General features: G+C 40.9%; 3 protein-coding genes across 3 annotated transcripts; 1 reads left to right on the top strand and 2 right to left on the bottom strand.

Moving 5' to 3' along the window:
- Window positions 1-223: 223 nt before the first annotated feature.
- Window positions 224-6,395, top strand: vdac2 (voltage-dependent anion channel 2). Its single transcript, XM_046401751.1, has 9 exons — window positions 224-377; window positions 1,429-1,500; window positions 1,597-1,646; window positions 2,110-2,262; window positions 2,388-2,440; window positions 3,804-4,031; window positions 4,788-4,938; window positions 5,045-5,102; window positions 5,429-6,395. Exons 2-9 carry the CDS (start codon window positions 1,434-1,436, stop codon window positions 5,518-5,520), a joined length of 852 nt encoding a protein of 283 aa, XP_046257707.1. The 5' UTR covers window positions 224-377; window positions 1,429-1,433; the 3' UTR covers window positions 5,521-6,395.
- A 659-nt stretch (window positions 6,396-7,054) lies between these two features.
- LOC124065878 (neurofilament light polypeptide) lies at window positions 7,055-10,847 on the bottom strand. Its single transcript, XM_046401750.1, has 3 exons — window positions 9,627-10,847; window positions 9,416-9,540; window positions 7,055-8,767 (listed from the first exon to the last, which is right to left on the bottom strand). Exons 1-3 carry the CDS (start codon window positions 10,554-10,556, stop codon window positions 7,510-7,512), a joined length of 2,313 nt encoding a protein of 770 aa, XP_046257706.1. The 5' UTR covers window positions 10,557-10,847; the 3' UTR covers window positions 7,055-7,509.
- A 749-nt stretch (window positions 10,848-11,596) lies between these two features.
- comtd1 (catechol-O-methyltransferase domain containing 1) lies at window positions 11,597-14,480 on the bottom strand. The gene is made up of 7 exons (XM_046401752.1): window positions 14,334-14,480; window positions 14,120-14,238; window positions 13,271-13,376; window positions 12,672-12,790; window positions 12,166-12,220; window positions 11,956-12,089; window positions 11,597-11,849 (listed from the first exon to the last, which is right to left on the bottom strand). The coding sequence occupies exons 1-7, from the start codon at window positions 14,380-14,382 to the stop codon at window positions 11,697-11,699; spliced, it is 735 nt and encodes a 244-aa protein (XP_046257708.1). The 5' UTR covers window positions 14,383-14,480; the 3' UTR covers window positions 11,597-11,696.
- Between the last annotated feature and the right edge of the window lie 770 nt (window positions 14,481-15,250).

Genomic DNA, 15,250 nt, shown 5'->3' on the forward strand with positions numbered 1-15,250 from the left:
GCTCTTTAAAGCAGTAGACTATTCATTTGGCTTCGTGCCCTGGACGCCGCAATCGCCTTTCATAAGACTTTTTTAAAAAAAAGGTAAACAATAAGACATGTATATCCGATAAATACATTAAAGGAAAGTAAATAAATAATTGAGGACTAGAGACGACTAGCACTACCACTCAACCCTGTCGTGATGGGAACCATTTCTACTCAGGCATTAATCTGGTCGTCCCGGGTCCTGAGTCGTGATGTGATAGGTCTGGATTTCAGTGCAGTGCAGTCTCCTTCAGCTCGCCCTCCAACCGGTGACGCCTGGCTCGGCCGTGCGTTGTGAGAAACATCTCTGATAAAGTCACTTTATTTTACCGCTAGCCCCATCTCCTACTGGTAAGATGGCCATTTATTCAATGTGTCACGGTTAATGAACTTCATAGCTAGCAAGAATTAGTTTTAAACGTGATCTACTCACACCGGTACGCTGCAGGCTAGCAAAGTTAGCTAAGCTAGCATACTCGGCATGCTCCGTCTGACACATGTCAAGTAGTAACAGGGGAGTTTTGCTTGGTATTACACGTCTTATCCTGTCTATAACGCGCCAGGTGTTCTACAAAAGTACTCTCAGGAAGTGTTCTGACTTAGTGCTACAACGTTAGCGACCGTTTCGTTAGACAGGGAGGTTCCTGTGGCCTAGTTGGCTGCAGTGAGGGAGCTGGCAGATAATGCAAGTGAAATGACTAATTAACACGTCCCGCTAATTGCCACTGGCATGTGCTTTGCCACGCCTAACTGCGCCTGCCAGTTCACGTGGTGGAGTAGTTTAATGAAGGCCAGGCCTGAAGTAGGCACTCCACTACAGCAAAATGGCTCCTCTCTTACTCAGTAACCTTGTCCATCGGCTGTCGGGGACTTGGACTGCTGTGACTACCTGCAGCACTGCAACTGTTCCAAAGGTGTTAAAATCAAAGTGAAACTACCTTTGTGGTTGGTATAGTCAGCAGTTACACCCTTTAACTTAGTAGTGTAAATGTATCTCATCAGAGAGTCTCTGTTAGTGTGCAGCTGAGGCTGTGTATGCCACAGTGTAAGCTGTTCAGTACAATAGATGACAAATCTGGTCATCTGAAAGAAAGTTGTGAGAGGAAGGTTATAAGTGCTCACTAATGCAAGGTGCTTGCTTTCCTCTCAGCAGGTGTGGCAGCAACAGGAAGGGAGTTACTGTAGCAACCAGTCCCAAAGCCCAAATATTGTCCCCCTTTATATAATACAAAGACATTTTCCTGACGACTTGCTACTTAACAGTTTCAGTGACTAGTTATGTACTAGTCATGTGTTTTCATATGTTAAATCAGTCGTGCATATGTCATATTTATTTTTGGGCATGTTAGGTGGAGGTACTAAAGAATTCATTTGAGCTTTGTGTTTTGCTTCTGTCATGCAGATACAATGGCTGTGCCTCCCTGCTATGCTGACCTGGGCAAGTCTGCCAAAGACATCTTCAACAAAGGCTATGGTAATGTACTGTGATGTTAACATCTGTACTGCCATGTCTGGTTGATGTTGGAACTAAGTTTTGAAATGATTTGAACAAAGCAATCGTTTTCCTCAGGCTTTGGCTTGGTGAAGCTCGATGTCAAGACGAAGTCAGCCAGTGGAGTGGTAAGGTCATTTGTTTGTGAATGAAAAATAGAAACCTGGCATAAAGTCACATGGGATAGTGCACTTTTTGCATTGTGGAAGTTAAGTTTGCAATAATGTATGTTTATGACTCTTCTTTGCTCTGTGTATAAGCAGATTTTTTTTCTTTCTTTTTTTTCTATTTAACTGTTAAAATGCATTTCATAACTTCCTAGAATCCAAGGAGAGATCTTCAAATAGTCAGTTTACAGCAACACCAAAAATAAATGCACAGACCCACATTTGATGAAACCTGCAACTTAATGGCTTGAAGTTGCTGTTTCATTTTCTTCCAAAATGAGAGATTATCTCTGCTTTTACGATTATGCACACTTAATTTTGATGTGACACATGGGATCTTTGGTTTTAAAACCCAAAAAATGACTGACTGAGTTTCTTTCCATTAGTAGTCATTTCAAGCGTTTGTTTCTTGCTTTTCTTATAGGAATTCAAAACATCTGGTTCCTCCAATACTGATACCAGCAAAGTTGCAGGCAGTCTGGAAACTAAATACAAGAGGTCAGAATACGGCCTGACGTTCACTGAGAAGTGGAACACTGACAACACCTTGGGAACAGAAATCACTATTGAAGATCAGGTTGGGAAAATATCCAAACATTTTATTATTTTAAAAGGTGTCAAAAGTAAATATCTAGCCAGTGAGAATGACAGGCTGAGATTAATTACGTTTTAATGTCAAGTATTTTCTGTTGTTTCTCACAGATTGCCAAGGGACTGAAGTTGACTTTTGACACCACCTTCTCGCCAAACACTGGGTAAGATTGTGCTTATAGTTTATCACCAATTAATGGGAAAATGAGGTTCACATGGACTTATCTCCAAGTCACTGGTCAACATACTTAACATAGTTTGCTCTGCCTGTTACTTCACTACATGGGTACTTTTGGCAACCTGATCTGTGCCACACATGCTTGTGACAAGTGTCGTTGCCGGCAGTATGACCGTAGTTGCAATACGGAACTGATCTATTGTAACACATCACTTTGTTTGGCTGTCAGGTTAAGCACTTGCCTCAATGATTTTTTTGATAGTTTGTGCTCTGGAGGGATTAAAAGTGTGTCCAAATGCTCAGGCAATCCTTGTTGAGCAAACATGTTTGCTTTCTGTGAGGTGTTAAATCACACGAGGGATATGGCACATGGCCCAGAGGAAGCGTGTCCTGTTTCATGTCAGGTGTTGGAAGGGTTGATGGTGGAGTAATGTGGCTAAGGGGTGGGAAATAAACACCAACACTAAGTCAAATACTAGTTGTAAAAAGGGGGTAGGGACGATGTCATGGCAAACAGCAAACTGGACTTCTAAATCAATTATGACTCAAATGTCCTAATTCAAAGCTGGTATGTGTGTTGAAGAGGTTAATAGCTGTTTTTAACAGTGACCTGAAGAAAAACTATTTTCTTCTTTTCTTTCTACTTGAGGAGGCTGCCAGCAAAATGCATAGGTTTAGAATTATCTCTGGGGGATCATAAGTGTACAGCAGTGGTGTCTGAAGTGGGTTATGCAACACTCTGGGGTGCTTTGTGTTTGAGCCAAATGGGCCACAAGATTTGTTCTTTTTTTTTTTTTTTTTTTTTTTTTTTTTTAAAAACAAGCCCTGTTGGGTCTCAAAACCTGACTGCCTGAACAATTAGCAATCTAGCTCTTGAATGATTAGGTGGATTTCTAGCATGTCAGAAATTTTGGTTGACTGTCTAGCAGTTTGGCAGTTTCATGGTCTGGTTTCTTACATGGCTGTAATGAGCTATTTCAGTATCACAGTGTTTCACGTGATACAGATTGTGGTCTTGTCACTGCTGTGCTATGAAACTGAACTTGCCGCACCACATGCTGTATTTGTCTGGTTTTTCCAGCCATCCATGGCCCCATAATGTTTTCATTCTTTTTCAGTTTGTGTTAACAACTATGCAAGAGTATTTCTTTATATTTGCATCAGGTAAACTGTCAATATTTTAAAGTCCTTGGAGCACCATGTTAAATGTGCTAAAAGCTTACTGCTGGAAAAGTAACCTGACTCTACTCCGGTGCATGCTGCTTTTTTTTTTTTTTTTTTTAAATACCCAGTCTGACATGACGGAGATTTCAGTTGCCGTTAACTAAAGCAGCATTTCTCATCAACAGCAAGAAGAGTGGGAAAGTCAAGACTGCCTACAAGCGTGAGTACGTTAACTTGGGCTGTGATGTTGACTTTGACTTCGCTGGCCCCACCATCCATGGAGCTGCTGTCGTTGGCTATGAGGGGTGGCTCGCCGGTTACCAGATGTCATTTGACACTGCCAAATCCAAGATGACTCAGAATAACTTTGCCATTGGCTACAAGACAGGCGACTTTCAGTTGCATACCAATGTGTAAGTAGAAGACCTTATAAAGATTTTAGAATCTGGTTGCACTTTATTCTCCAATTCTGTATTTACTTAGCTTGATCTAGAATTCATTTTCCCCCTAATCTGTAGGTTAAACATGTTTACACTCAATGGGTGAATGATTGAAAACACTGCTGTGTGTAATTAAGCTGCAGGCGAGGCAATGTGTGCAATAATTTAGCACAGAAGATATTAAATGTCATTTTCCAGCCAAATCTGCACTTAAGATGTGTGGTAGGTGTTTGATTAATCCAAAACAACCTTATGCTATGACTGTCCTGTTGAAAAACTCAACTGTTGCTACACTCATCAAAATAAAACAATGGAATAATTTCACTAAAGCTTGTAGTATCAGTCTCACCCAGTAACGGTTCATTTCCAGCTTAAATGTGCAATGCAAAAAATTACAAAAACTATCACATGAAAGACCGATTTCTTTAATGATTTCATGTACAGCTCAACATTACAGAGATGAACATGTCACAGTTTCTCTCAGGAATACTTGGCTTGGCTAGTTTGCAAATAAAAGAAAGTTTCTAGGGAAAGCAGTGTTTGCGAGCTCTTCCCATTTGTGATGAAACGGTCCGGAACTGGGAAACCGAACGCTAAATCGAAAGCAAAGGAAAGTGTGTGAATGTGCTGAGTGAGACCTCCAACATGGCAAACACCCTTTTTAGTTATAAATACCACATCTTGTTTCCTGTAGCATGAGAATCTCTCCTATGCTTATGATCTTTAAAGCAATGACGGCGCAGAGTTCGGAGGCTCCATCTACCAGAAAGTGAGCGACAAGCTGGAGACGGCAGTCAACCTGGCCTGGACCGCTGGCAGTAACAGCACACGCTTTGGTATTGCAGCTAAATACCAGCTTGACAAGGATGCCTCCATCAGTGTAAGCAGTTCAGCCGAGCCTGTCGGAGTGAGATGAAAGATGCAAAGGAAATGTGACTCTTAATTGACGGCAACTGACTTTTGTGCTTTCTCCCTCCCCCTCACAGGCTAAAGTGAACAACAATAGCCTTGTTGGTGTTGGGTACACCCAGACACTTAGACCAGGTAAGTTGATTTCCTACAGGTGCATGGACAGCTGAAAGATGTTTACACAATGCTTGTCAATAAAATCAAGAAGTTCAGTTCAGTGCCTCCGTTTTTTAAGTACGCACTTTTAGACTTTACACAAGAGTGCTTGCACACAGCACTTCACTTTTAGCAAATGCTCTATAAATGACTTGACCTAGAATAAAGTCAATTAACAGCACCACTTTTGACAGCCTGCTTTTCCCTATTAGCCCTCACTCTAAAAATTCTCAAAATGCAACTTTCGAGGAATAAATTTTGGGTTTGTGCAAGTAATGGCTAATGTTGGTTCCTGTTGCCTGCAGGTGTGAAACTCACCCTGTCCGGTCTGGTTGACGGAAAGAACATCAACGCAGGAGGCCACAAGCTGGGCCTGGGCTTGGAACTGGAAGCCTAAGTTTTCTTCATACTGCAAGGGACTAGGGAATATCAGAAGAATCTGGCCTTAAATGTATGTCCAACTCAAACCAGCAAGGGGGATATCTTTGGAGAGATTGTTTCAAAGGCTACGACAACAAACTCTTAACTTGTTGAGTACCAAGCTTCCAAGTTGGTGCTTCTATCATTGGTATATTTTACCTTTGTTGCTTTTTACTTTGTAGTTGCATCTATTCAAGAGAAAGTTGGTGGCATGTTATTTATAAATTATGTCATTCTGCCTGACCAGTACTGCCATAATAATGAAATCCAATACAATCCCTTTGCTGTCATCATGTCTGTGTGGCTTTGTTGTGTTAATCCCAGACACATTTTTTTTTTCTGTGAGAACCTTCTGATTTTTCAGCCGCAACTATCTGATATTCCTTTGTCATCTACAGTTTCAAAATCATATTAAGTACTCAATGCTTTTTTTTCTGCTATTATTTAAATATTGCTCACCCCTCCTGTTCATGCACACAAGGACATACAAAAGTTCTAATATTTTGTTTTGCGTCAGCCGTCAGGGTTTGTGATGTTCTGTTAAAGCTCCCTTTAAACTGGGCAGTTTTTGGGTTGCTTCAGGTTGGGTCTGGAAGTATGAGAGAAGCCTGTACACTTGGCCGACCAAGCAGAATTACTTTTTGTTCATTCTGTACTAAAATACAGCGGGGTGACACACATAATTAATTTTCATAGTAATGCCAAACTATCATTGTCTGGAAGAGGTGCAACTTGAAGTCGCTTCTGTGTATTCAGAAAGTTCCTCCCTGTACTGTCAGTGACGGAGCCCACAGGAAGTGTTGGAGGTCCTTATGTGTATGTATGAGTTTTCAATAAAGTCTTTGAACTCCACAAATTGTATTTTTAATGTGATCTTGAAGCCACACTAACAGCTCATGAAACAAACTAGTTTGGTTGATTAAAGTATTCAACCGTAGGAACAATAAGAAAAGCACATTTTTTTGAGTGGAGGTGCAGTTTGGTTCTTGCAAACTATTAAAAGCTCTGTCAGATGTACTGAACATCAAAAATGTCTTTCAAGTTTGTCTGAATTATTTTCAACAATGTGCCTTGAAGCCAAGGTCCTTGCTATGTGCTTGAGTGTTAATGGATGTGTTATGCAAGCTGTAAAAGAAACAAAGCTAAATGTGAACCAACGGAGACCATTTCTTACCAAACAGAAATGTTGAAGTTAAGGCACTTGCTTGTTGTAGCAACATTAATTGTTTTAGTCCTTGTTGCACAGGCCTTGAAGTGTTTCATCAGAGTGTGAAGCAACAAGTTGATGAACTGTATTATGCGTGGAATGGCACTGCCTGTCTAATATGATGGTTATTGTGATTAATTCAATTGTCTGATATTGATCAACTGCACCTACAGCAGCCCTTTACAAGTCTTCAGTTGACCTGAACATCTGATGGATAGAAGTTACTTGCATACATGGATACCTTTTGATTTAGATTGCCCAGAGACATAAGTGTGTAATCCGCAACAGCAAAATATTTAGAGGCTTTTTTTTAATATTGCATTTATTTGTGAGCACACACACATTCAAATTAACTTCTTTCTTTTACATTCATGAATACCTAAGTAAGTCAAAAGGTTTGAGTACATCACAAGTTGAGTTATAGTTTAAAGGCAAAGCTGCTGCAAACATTTGAGGAATCATGCTCTCTCCTTTAAAATGGTCATTCTGAAAGGAGATTACAGCTATGAGCTCTGTTCTCTTTGCTTGGCTCAGCCTGTGTCTTAAATTTGCGGTTATCAAGCCATTTTCTGTTTTCAGCTTCGATGTCCCCGATATTTGCCTATGAAGTGAGGGTTCATTCAATCTAAGGTAGAAATGTCCTCCCTTCCTCCTCCCTGGGGTTAGGGTTCAGGTTATATTCCCCTCTGTTTTGCTTGTGGTACGTCGTCTTCTTTCTTCTCAGAATTGCTGCTTTGTCAGTTTTAGCTTGAGGATCATTTACTCTTCTCTGAAAATCTCAGACAGCATTGACTTTTTAACCTGGCTGCTCTCTGGTTCCCCCTGATGTAACCCTTTGATTTCTACATTTCCAGTTGTCTTCTCCTTTGGCAGCTCACTTTGGGCTGTTTGGGTTTTATCACCGCTGTTTGGCTTCTGATCGATTGCATTAGGTTGATGAGTTGACTCTTTATCTTGGTCTTTATTGCTATGATGTTTAGCATCTTGAATGCTTTTTGCTACTTTATCCTGACTTTTCGCGGCTTCAGATTTAAGGATGTCCTTTGGCTCTGTATGACTGCTGTCCTTTTCCTCACTCTTGGTTATTGAACTTGAGGGCACTTGGGGCTTTTGTAAAAGCTTCTCTGTGTCGGCGGACAGAGCACTCTTTGTCTCTGCTGTGAAATCTCTGGATTTCTCAGCACTTTCTGAAGCCACAATGCCGACCTTATTTTGCACTTGAACAACACAGCTTAGCTCCGGAGTTTGGTCTGATTCTTTGGACAGCTGGGATGAGGTCTTGTCAACAGACTCCTTCTCTTGAGCCGAGATGAAGATGTTTTTCTCAGCGTCCCCTTTTTTAGCATCAGATCTTTTCAGATGTTCCTCCACCACAGGAACCTCGGGCTTTAGGTCATCTCCCTTTGAAGGCAGGCTTTTCTGATCTGTTAGAGTTGTCACTGCAGTTTCTTTCTCTGATTTTGTGTTTTTGGCTGTTTTTTTATGTTGCTCATCTTCTTCCTCATCAGGGATCTCACTTAATAAAACTTTACTTTGAGCATCTATACCACTGTCCCCGTCATTGTCAACTCTCTCAGTCTCCTCTGTCTCTTCTTTTCTTTTCTGACCTTTCTCACCATCATCCGTCCCACCTCCAATCACTGAACTTCCTGCCGATGCTACTTGATTCTGCTGACTATGAGACATCTGCTCACCATCTTCCTCTCGACCGTCTTTATGATCCTTCTCTTCCTCACTGCCCCCTCCATCTCTTTTGGTATTCTCATGCTCATCTTCTGCCAACTCTGTCTCCTCCTCTGGTCTTGTCTCCTCAAACTCTGACATCTCAATTTCTCTGGTGGTCTCTGTTATGATCTCCTCTACAAACTTGTATTGGGGCTCAGCTCGCCTGCGGGGGCCTCCGGGGCGGTTGGGGCAAGACAGGGTGTAAACGGGGGACTGGTGGTAGATGTAGGGCAGCGAAATGTGGTTGTCTGACACTGTGGAGAGCCGAGCCTCCTCACCACAGAGGAGTTTCCTGCAAGACAGTAGGCACAGTGACTGATGTACATTACTTATTTTAATCCTGATTAATGAGAAACACAGGTGCAATAGACTACTAAAAGGTACAGGCCTTAAAACCAGTTGGCGATATGAGGGGATGCCCATCAAAATGTCAAAATGTTAACCTGCCATCCACAGACTGTCTGTCATTCTGAAGTAGCGGAGAGATTTCTAATCGTGCCATTTTCTCTTAGTCCCACCCATCTGTCAGTTTCATGTTGGATCTATTATATACTCTTAATTATATACTATAACTACATAATTCTATACTATATGGTAGCCTAAAGAGTAGTAGTAGTAACATGTCATCGTAGCACGTAAAAATTAACATGTCACCAATTGTTAATAATGTGAAAATATGAAATGTAAAATTTAGAGAATTTTGTGTCTTTAAATGTATTTTTTTTTTTTGTATTGTATTTCCTTAAATGTATAGGCAATGCAAGGCAATGATAATATCTGTAATGTTATTAGTGCAACATTGTGACTGTTTGAGTTAAACACTGTACTTCGTTAAACTGTTTTGTACTTAAATGCAGCATTCGTGATAGATGATGAAAGCTGCGGGCAATAAGGAAAAATATGGAAAACTGGAGTCCAAGGTGGATTTAGCACACCTTACCTGTAAGACAGTATCTCCACATCCAAAGCCATCTTCACATTGAGCAGGTCCTGGTATTCCCGCAGGTAACCAGACATGTCAAATTTGCAGTTTATGAGCTCGTTTTCAAGTTCTTTGATTGTGTTCTGGAATGAGAGAACACGTGTTGTTGGACACGATGTGGACGTAAACGCTTAACATGGTTTGACTTTTTAATAAAAAAAAGTCTTACCTGGTAGTGAATCACTTCTTCATTGCGGCGATCTTCCACGTCACGAAGTTGCTTCTCCAGCGCTTCCCTGGTGCCTTTAGCGCAGTCTAGTTCGATGTTTTTGGCCTGCAGGCTCCTCCTGTACTCCTCAATCTCTTGTTGGATCGCTTTTAACGCCTCCCTTTTGGTCTCAGCCTCCTCTGTTAATCTCACAAACTGAGACTGGAAAGTTTCTCCGGCCTGCTGGAAGTCGGACACGGTGTGACCTTCCAGTTGAGCCCTGATGTCCCTGAGTGCCGCAGTGACGCCAGGGTTGCCAAATTCACGCGCCTTGACTCTCACCTGCACATCCTGGATTTGGTCAAACATCTCTGACAGCCCGGCCTCGTGATTTCTCTTCAGGGCGTGGATCTCGTCCGCGAGAGCCTGTGCTTTCATGTCCAGCTGTAGTTTCGCCCGATACGCGTCACTGATGTCCTTCTTGAGGAGCGCGATGTTGCTCTCGGCATCAGATTTGCCACGCGCTTCCTGTTCATACTTTCTTGTCAAGCTGGACAGCTCGTCCTCTAAGTTAGCATGCTCGATTTCAATCTGGTGCTTCTGATGCGTAATTCCCTGAACCAGCTGCCTCAGTTCCCTGAGCTCCGGTCCGTACTCCTCCTCCAAACAGGATGCGGCTTTCGCTTTCCCTCGGATCTCCTCGATCTCTCTCTCTAGCAGATGGTTCTGGTACTCCAGATGGTGCACCTTCTCTATGAATCCCGCAAGACGACCGTTCAGGTCACGCATCAGCTCTTTGTCTTTAAACTTTCCAGGTAACGATTGAGTCAAAATCGCGCCCGAGGACGTCCCCCTAATCTCGACGCCGGTTTCCAATGTCGAACGTTTCGGCTTGCATTGCAAATACTCATCTGGAGTGATTCTGCGTGGAAAGCTGAATCTGTCCTCCATGCTGTAACTCGTGCTGTCGCGGTCAGTCTCCGCTGCAGAGTCGCTCCATACGGGCTTTTATAAGCGTCGCCATCTGCTCGGTATGCAGAATGGAGCTGTCCGCGGTGCTGAAAAGGTGTAGCATCAGCTGCTGCTTAATGAGAGCTTACGCTTCAGTTTGTCGCAGGCTGCAGTGGACCGACAGTAGATGTCAGTCTGAAAACAATCAACCCACTGCCCATCATCATCACCATCATCATTATTAATAGCATCATCAATAACAGGCCGCGGTGTTTCACGATCAAACTGCTTTACTGCATTTAGCAGATGACGTCATTTAAACATTACAGGCCAGTCCACACTTAGTCACACTTATACTCTCATCTCTTATGATGAAAATATAGACTGGAATCAAATGACTGGGTTGCTTCTAGCAGTGCAGGATTGCAGGATTTACCTTTTAAAACATATGCATTGTTCACTTTCATACGCTCAAATTCTCCACTTTGTGACACTTTTGGCTTCAACTCACTTCCACTTCAGTTCTTCATGTTAGAGGGGTGTGTTGTGCTGTTGGACTCCAGTGTGTCTACTTCACATGAATTTTACTTGCCTGCACTTTAACACAAGTAGCATTTAGAATGCAGGGCGTTTACTTGTGACTGAATACTGCTTTACTGCTCCTCCACTTTTTATGACGACTGCAGTGTCTGAATACTGGGCTCAAACTTGCTTTGTTTTCTCTGACAGATGTTCATTGTCACTTTCAGGAGTAACAGAATATTTCTACACAGTTAAACTTTTTGTTTTTCACAGTTAAGAGCTTCTACAGTCCTAACTGTTCCGTGTTAACCTCATTGCATCATAAAGTCATATAAAAACAGCAAATTCAATGCAAAACTCATATGGGGCTCCTGTGTGTTTTTCCATATGCCTAATATACTTACACACTGTGACGGCAGGGAGTCCTGTTTGTACTATAGCAAGAATGTTTTACAGTTGTAGTAAAAATAGGATGTTTTACGATTTTCAACCCAAGGACAAAGAAAATGTAACACAAAAAGTGTCAACAATGTTTAATGTAATGATTGTTGCAGCTGTGCAGATGTGTTGCACTTATGTTCTTTTATATTTTTTGCAGAACTTTTTAACTGCAGCGATTTAGCGTTTGATGGCAATGGTCAGCCCGTCGCCCACAGTGAGCATGCTCAGATCAATCCTCTGGTCTTTGTGTAGCTTCTTATTGAGAGCATCCAGACTCCACGAGGTGACGTCATTGGGAGCAGGATTCACGACCCTTCCGCTCCACAGCACCTACAAATACAGTAACAACTGAGCTGTTTCATTCTGTCTGTGGTCAATAATGCTGTACGACTTTCCAACAGAGGTTCAGTATTTCTTGTGTACTTGATGTACTTACATTGTCAATTGCGATGATACCCCCTTCTCGTATGAGCTGAAGGGACTTCTCATAGTACTTGTCGTAGTTGAATTTGTCAGCATCGATGAACACAAAGTCGTATGTCCCAGCCTCCCCGGCTGCTATCAGTGCGTCTGATGACAGAGAGGTTAAAATGAAATACAAAAAAGATTTTTATCATAAATCATGGCTGAGATTAAAAGCACTTACCCAGTGTCTTCATGGCTATTTGATGCTGTACATCTATCTTATTTTCAACTCCAGCCTGTAGAAAAGGTTAAATTGTAAGAATAGAGATTTGTGCAGCGATTTTAAGTGCTTTCTTTCTTCTTTGTTGAACTGTTTTCTACACAGAATGTCAGGCAAAAAAAGAGAATCATTTCTCCGCTTGACTCTGCATCTTAACGCGACACACTTTCCTGAGCAGACACCCTTTTGCTGACAGCATTTTGTGAAGACATATTGACAGAAGGTAGACATACAGTATGCTGTTTGCTGCACAATCTCACTCTGACTGAAGCAACAATCAATCTTACAAAACTTGCAAAATGCAGCGTTCCAGTATTGCAAAAGTGCAAAGCTACGTAATGCAACCTGTACTATTATGGATTTAAGCCCGAAGCTTTCAAGAGCTAATCCCAATTTTTTTCAGTATCTTCTTTTATCTTGTATAGACAATGTTTTTATGGATGCTGTTTAGAAGCAAATTCTCTCACCTCTTTAAAAAATGGTTTGGCAATGTTCACATAGGTTTCTTCTATTTCACAAGCCACCACAATTCCATTCTCTGGCATGGCCAAAGCCATGCTCAGTGCGTTGTATCCTGTGTACATCCCTGCAGAACAAACACAGTATTAACTCAGTCACTCAAGAATTTGAGTTTTAATTCTTTGAAGACAACTAAAAGATAAGAGAGCAATAAAAGGTCAGGTTTGAATCTCATAAGCAACCAAATACTCAACTTCTCACATGTAATCTATACTTAATGTTGAAATGTGAATACCTATTACAGTAAAAGAGCAGTAAAATGTTAAATAGGACATTTAAGGGAATTACAGGCTGTGGGATTTCAGAAGCTTTTAAAGAATTTGTGTTGGTGTCCAGTCATAAAATACTATACTTGCTCAAGCTTAACTTTTCAGAATTCAGTTTGGCTCATATCACATCTCAGTCCTGTCAGATCATGTAAAAATATTCCAGTGCTTTATCTGGCAAGTTAGCTGTATTTGATTTTCAACCACTTGTACTGATTGCTTTTGAAATTCAGTTTATTATAGCTCTTTTTTTGCTTCCGTAATCTTTTATTTCATCTCACCGATTTCAATAGCTTTAGTTGCATTTATCAGTCTAATGAGATTTGCCATAAACTGGGCTTGTTCACTGGCAACCATCATAATACTCCATGGGTCTTCAAGGGTTCTCTGAAAATAAAATATATTTCAAAAATATTTTTTAAAATGAAAATATAGAATATAAAAGACATCTAATACATACTAATATATTTCCTGACTTCACAGATTCTCTAGTACTCTTATGTGGATTTCATGTAGTGGGTGTAATGAGCTCTGACGCTGTGGCGCCCTCTAATGGTCAATAATTATACTGCTTAGATTCTGAATGATAAAGTTGTGATTATGTATTCGTTCTAAGTTTGATGCAGCTGTATAGAACGTAAAGGTGATCAAATTTAAATGTAAGACAAATTAACAAAATAAATTCTAAGCAGGCGTGTCCTCAGCTGCTTTTTGCAGTTTCCAGAGTGTCCACTGATGTTACATTCAGTGGAAGTGAGATCCAAACTTTAGAAGGGACAACTTCAAAGCCACAGTCATCTTTATTTTTTAGCCTGGAGCAATGGATGACCAACCAGCCTTCATCTGACCTAAATAACCTGCTGGTGGCTTCAGCATGTTGATCACCATTGGAAGGTTCCCGCCCATGTTAAGTTAAACGCGATCAAATGGATCTCTTAAGGAAGAAATTTTAGCTAAACTTGGTGGTAACAAGATCTTTTGGTTGACCTCATCTGAGGCTGAGCAGAATCACACTTAAACACAAGACAAATAACAAGTTAATTACAATAATCAGAGAGCTAACGCTATCATCTCAATATCAGAATGAGATACTGGGGTATGGGGGCTTGCTGGCTGTCTGGTTTTCTTACCAGTCTGAGTTTGGTGAGGACCGGGTGCTCCCTCAGTGAGTTGTTAACAACGTACTGCAGCACAGCATCGTCTTTCCCTCCGCTGTGGCTCTTCCCAATAAAGGCAGACTTTCCCACACCTGAGCAACAAGAAACAGAGCAACAGCCATCATTTCCACAAATCCAAGAAATGTCTGCCACCTGCCAGATTTTAGACAAAACCACCATCTTGTACCTGTTAGTACAACAGCAAATCCAAGGCACAAAAGCATTTTAATATCCATAACGATTGTGTTCTGGGCTCTTTTGTCTTCAAGAGGAGGTTGAACAGCTTAAATTTTGTTCCACTGAATCTCACTGTGTCTGTCCTTTTTGTACACTGAGTTTGTTTGTTTGACCTTTGAGAGGGAAATTCAACATATTGATTAATTCAAATGCAGGGACATTTTTCAAGGACAGACAAAAAAGTCTTTAAAATCAAAAAAGTAAGTAAATGTATAACTAAAAAAAAAAAAACCAAAACATCAATTACATGCATCTTTGTTTTAAAAAGGCACCAGCACTGACCAAATTATTTTCAGTTGACTTTGTTCTTTGTATTTGCTTAAACTGTACAACCCAAAATAACACAGAATAATGACAGACAGTGTGTCACTTGTTTTGCAATCCAAACAAGCACTTTGAGCAGTTTTATCTGTGCTTGCTGTTGTCACAGTCTTCCTGAAAGTGTACTCCTGTAATTCACGAGTGAAATGTATGCATTTGTGAAATGGGAAAAGTAAACTTTCCTCATAGCAGTTTATTGAGAGAATATAAAAACCACAAAATACACTCTTCAAATATACTAAGTGGTAAAAGAAAAGTATAACCTTAGTTTTAAATGTTTTCTAAGTTGAAAAGAAACTTTAAATGGTATTCAAAAAGTGCTCAAAATATGTCTGGACATTTGGATGGCACAGTGTACTTTTCATTATAAAATAATTCAAATGTGTTTCAGAGTCCAGACAGGTCTGATTTTATTTTCAGCACTTTTCAGTCCTTTGCTGGTGCACAATATCGCCTCCTAGTGGTAGAAGGGCGAAAGAGTGTTTGCTTGTTCATTTGTTTATTTTCTGGTGCAGTCTTGCAGTGATTTTCAGACTTGCTCACTCT

This window comes from Scatophagus argus, chromosome 10 (assembly GCF_020382885.2).
Source record: "Scatophagus argus isolate fScaArg1 chromosome 10, fScaArg1.pri, whole genome shotgun sequence".
Taxonomy (NCBI): Eukaryota; Metazoa; Chordata; class Actinopteri; family Scatophagidae; genus Scatophagus; species Scatophagus argus.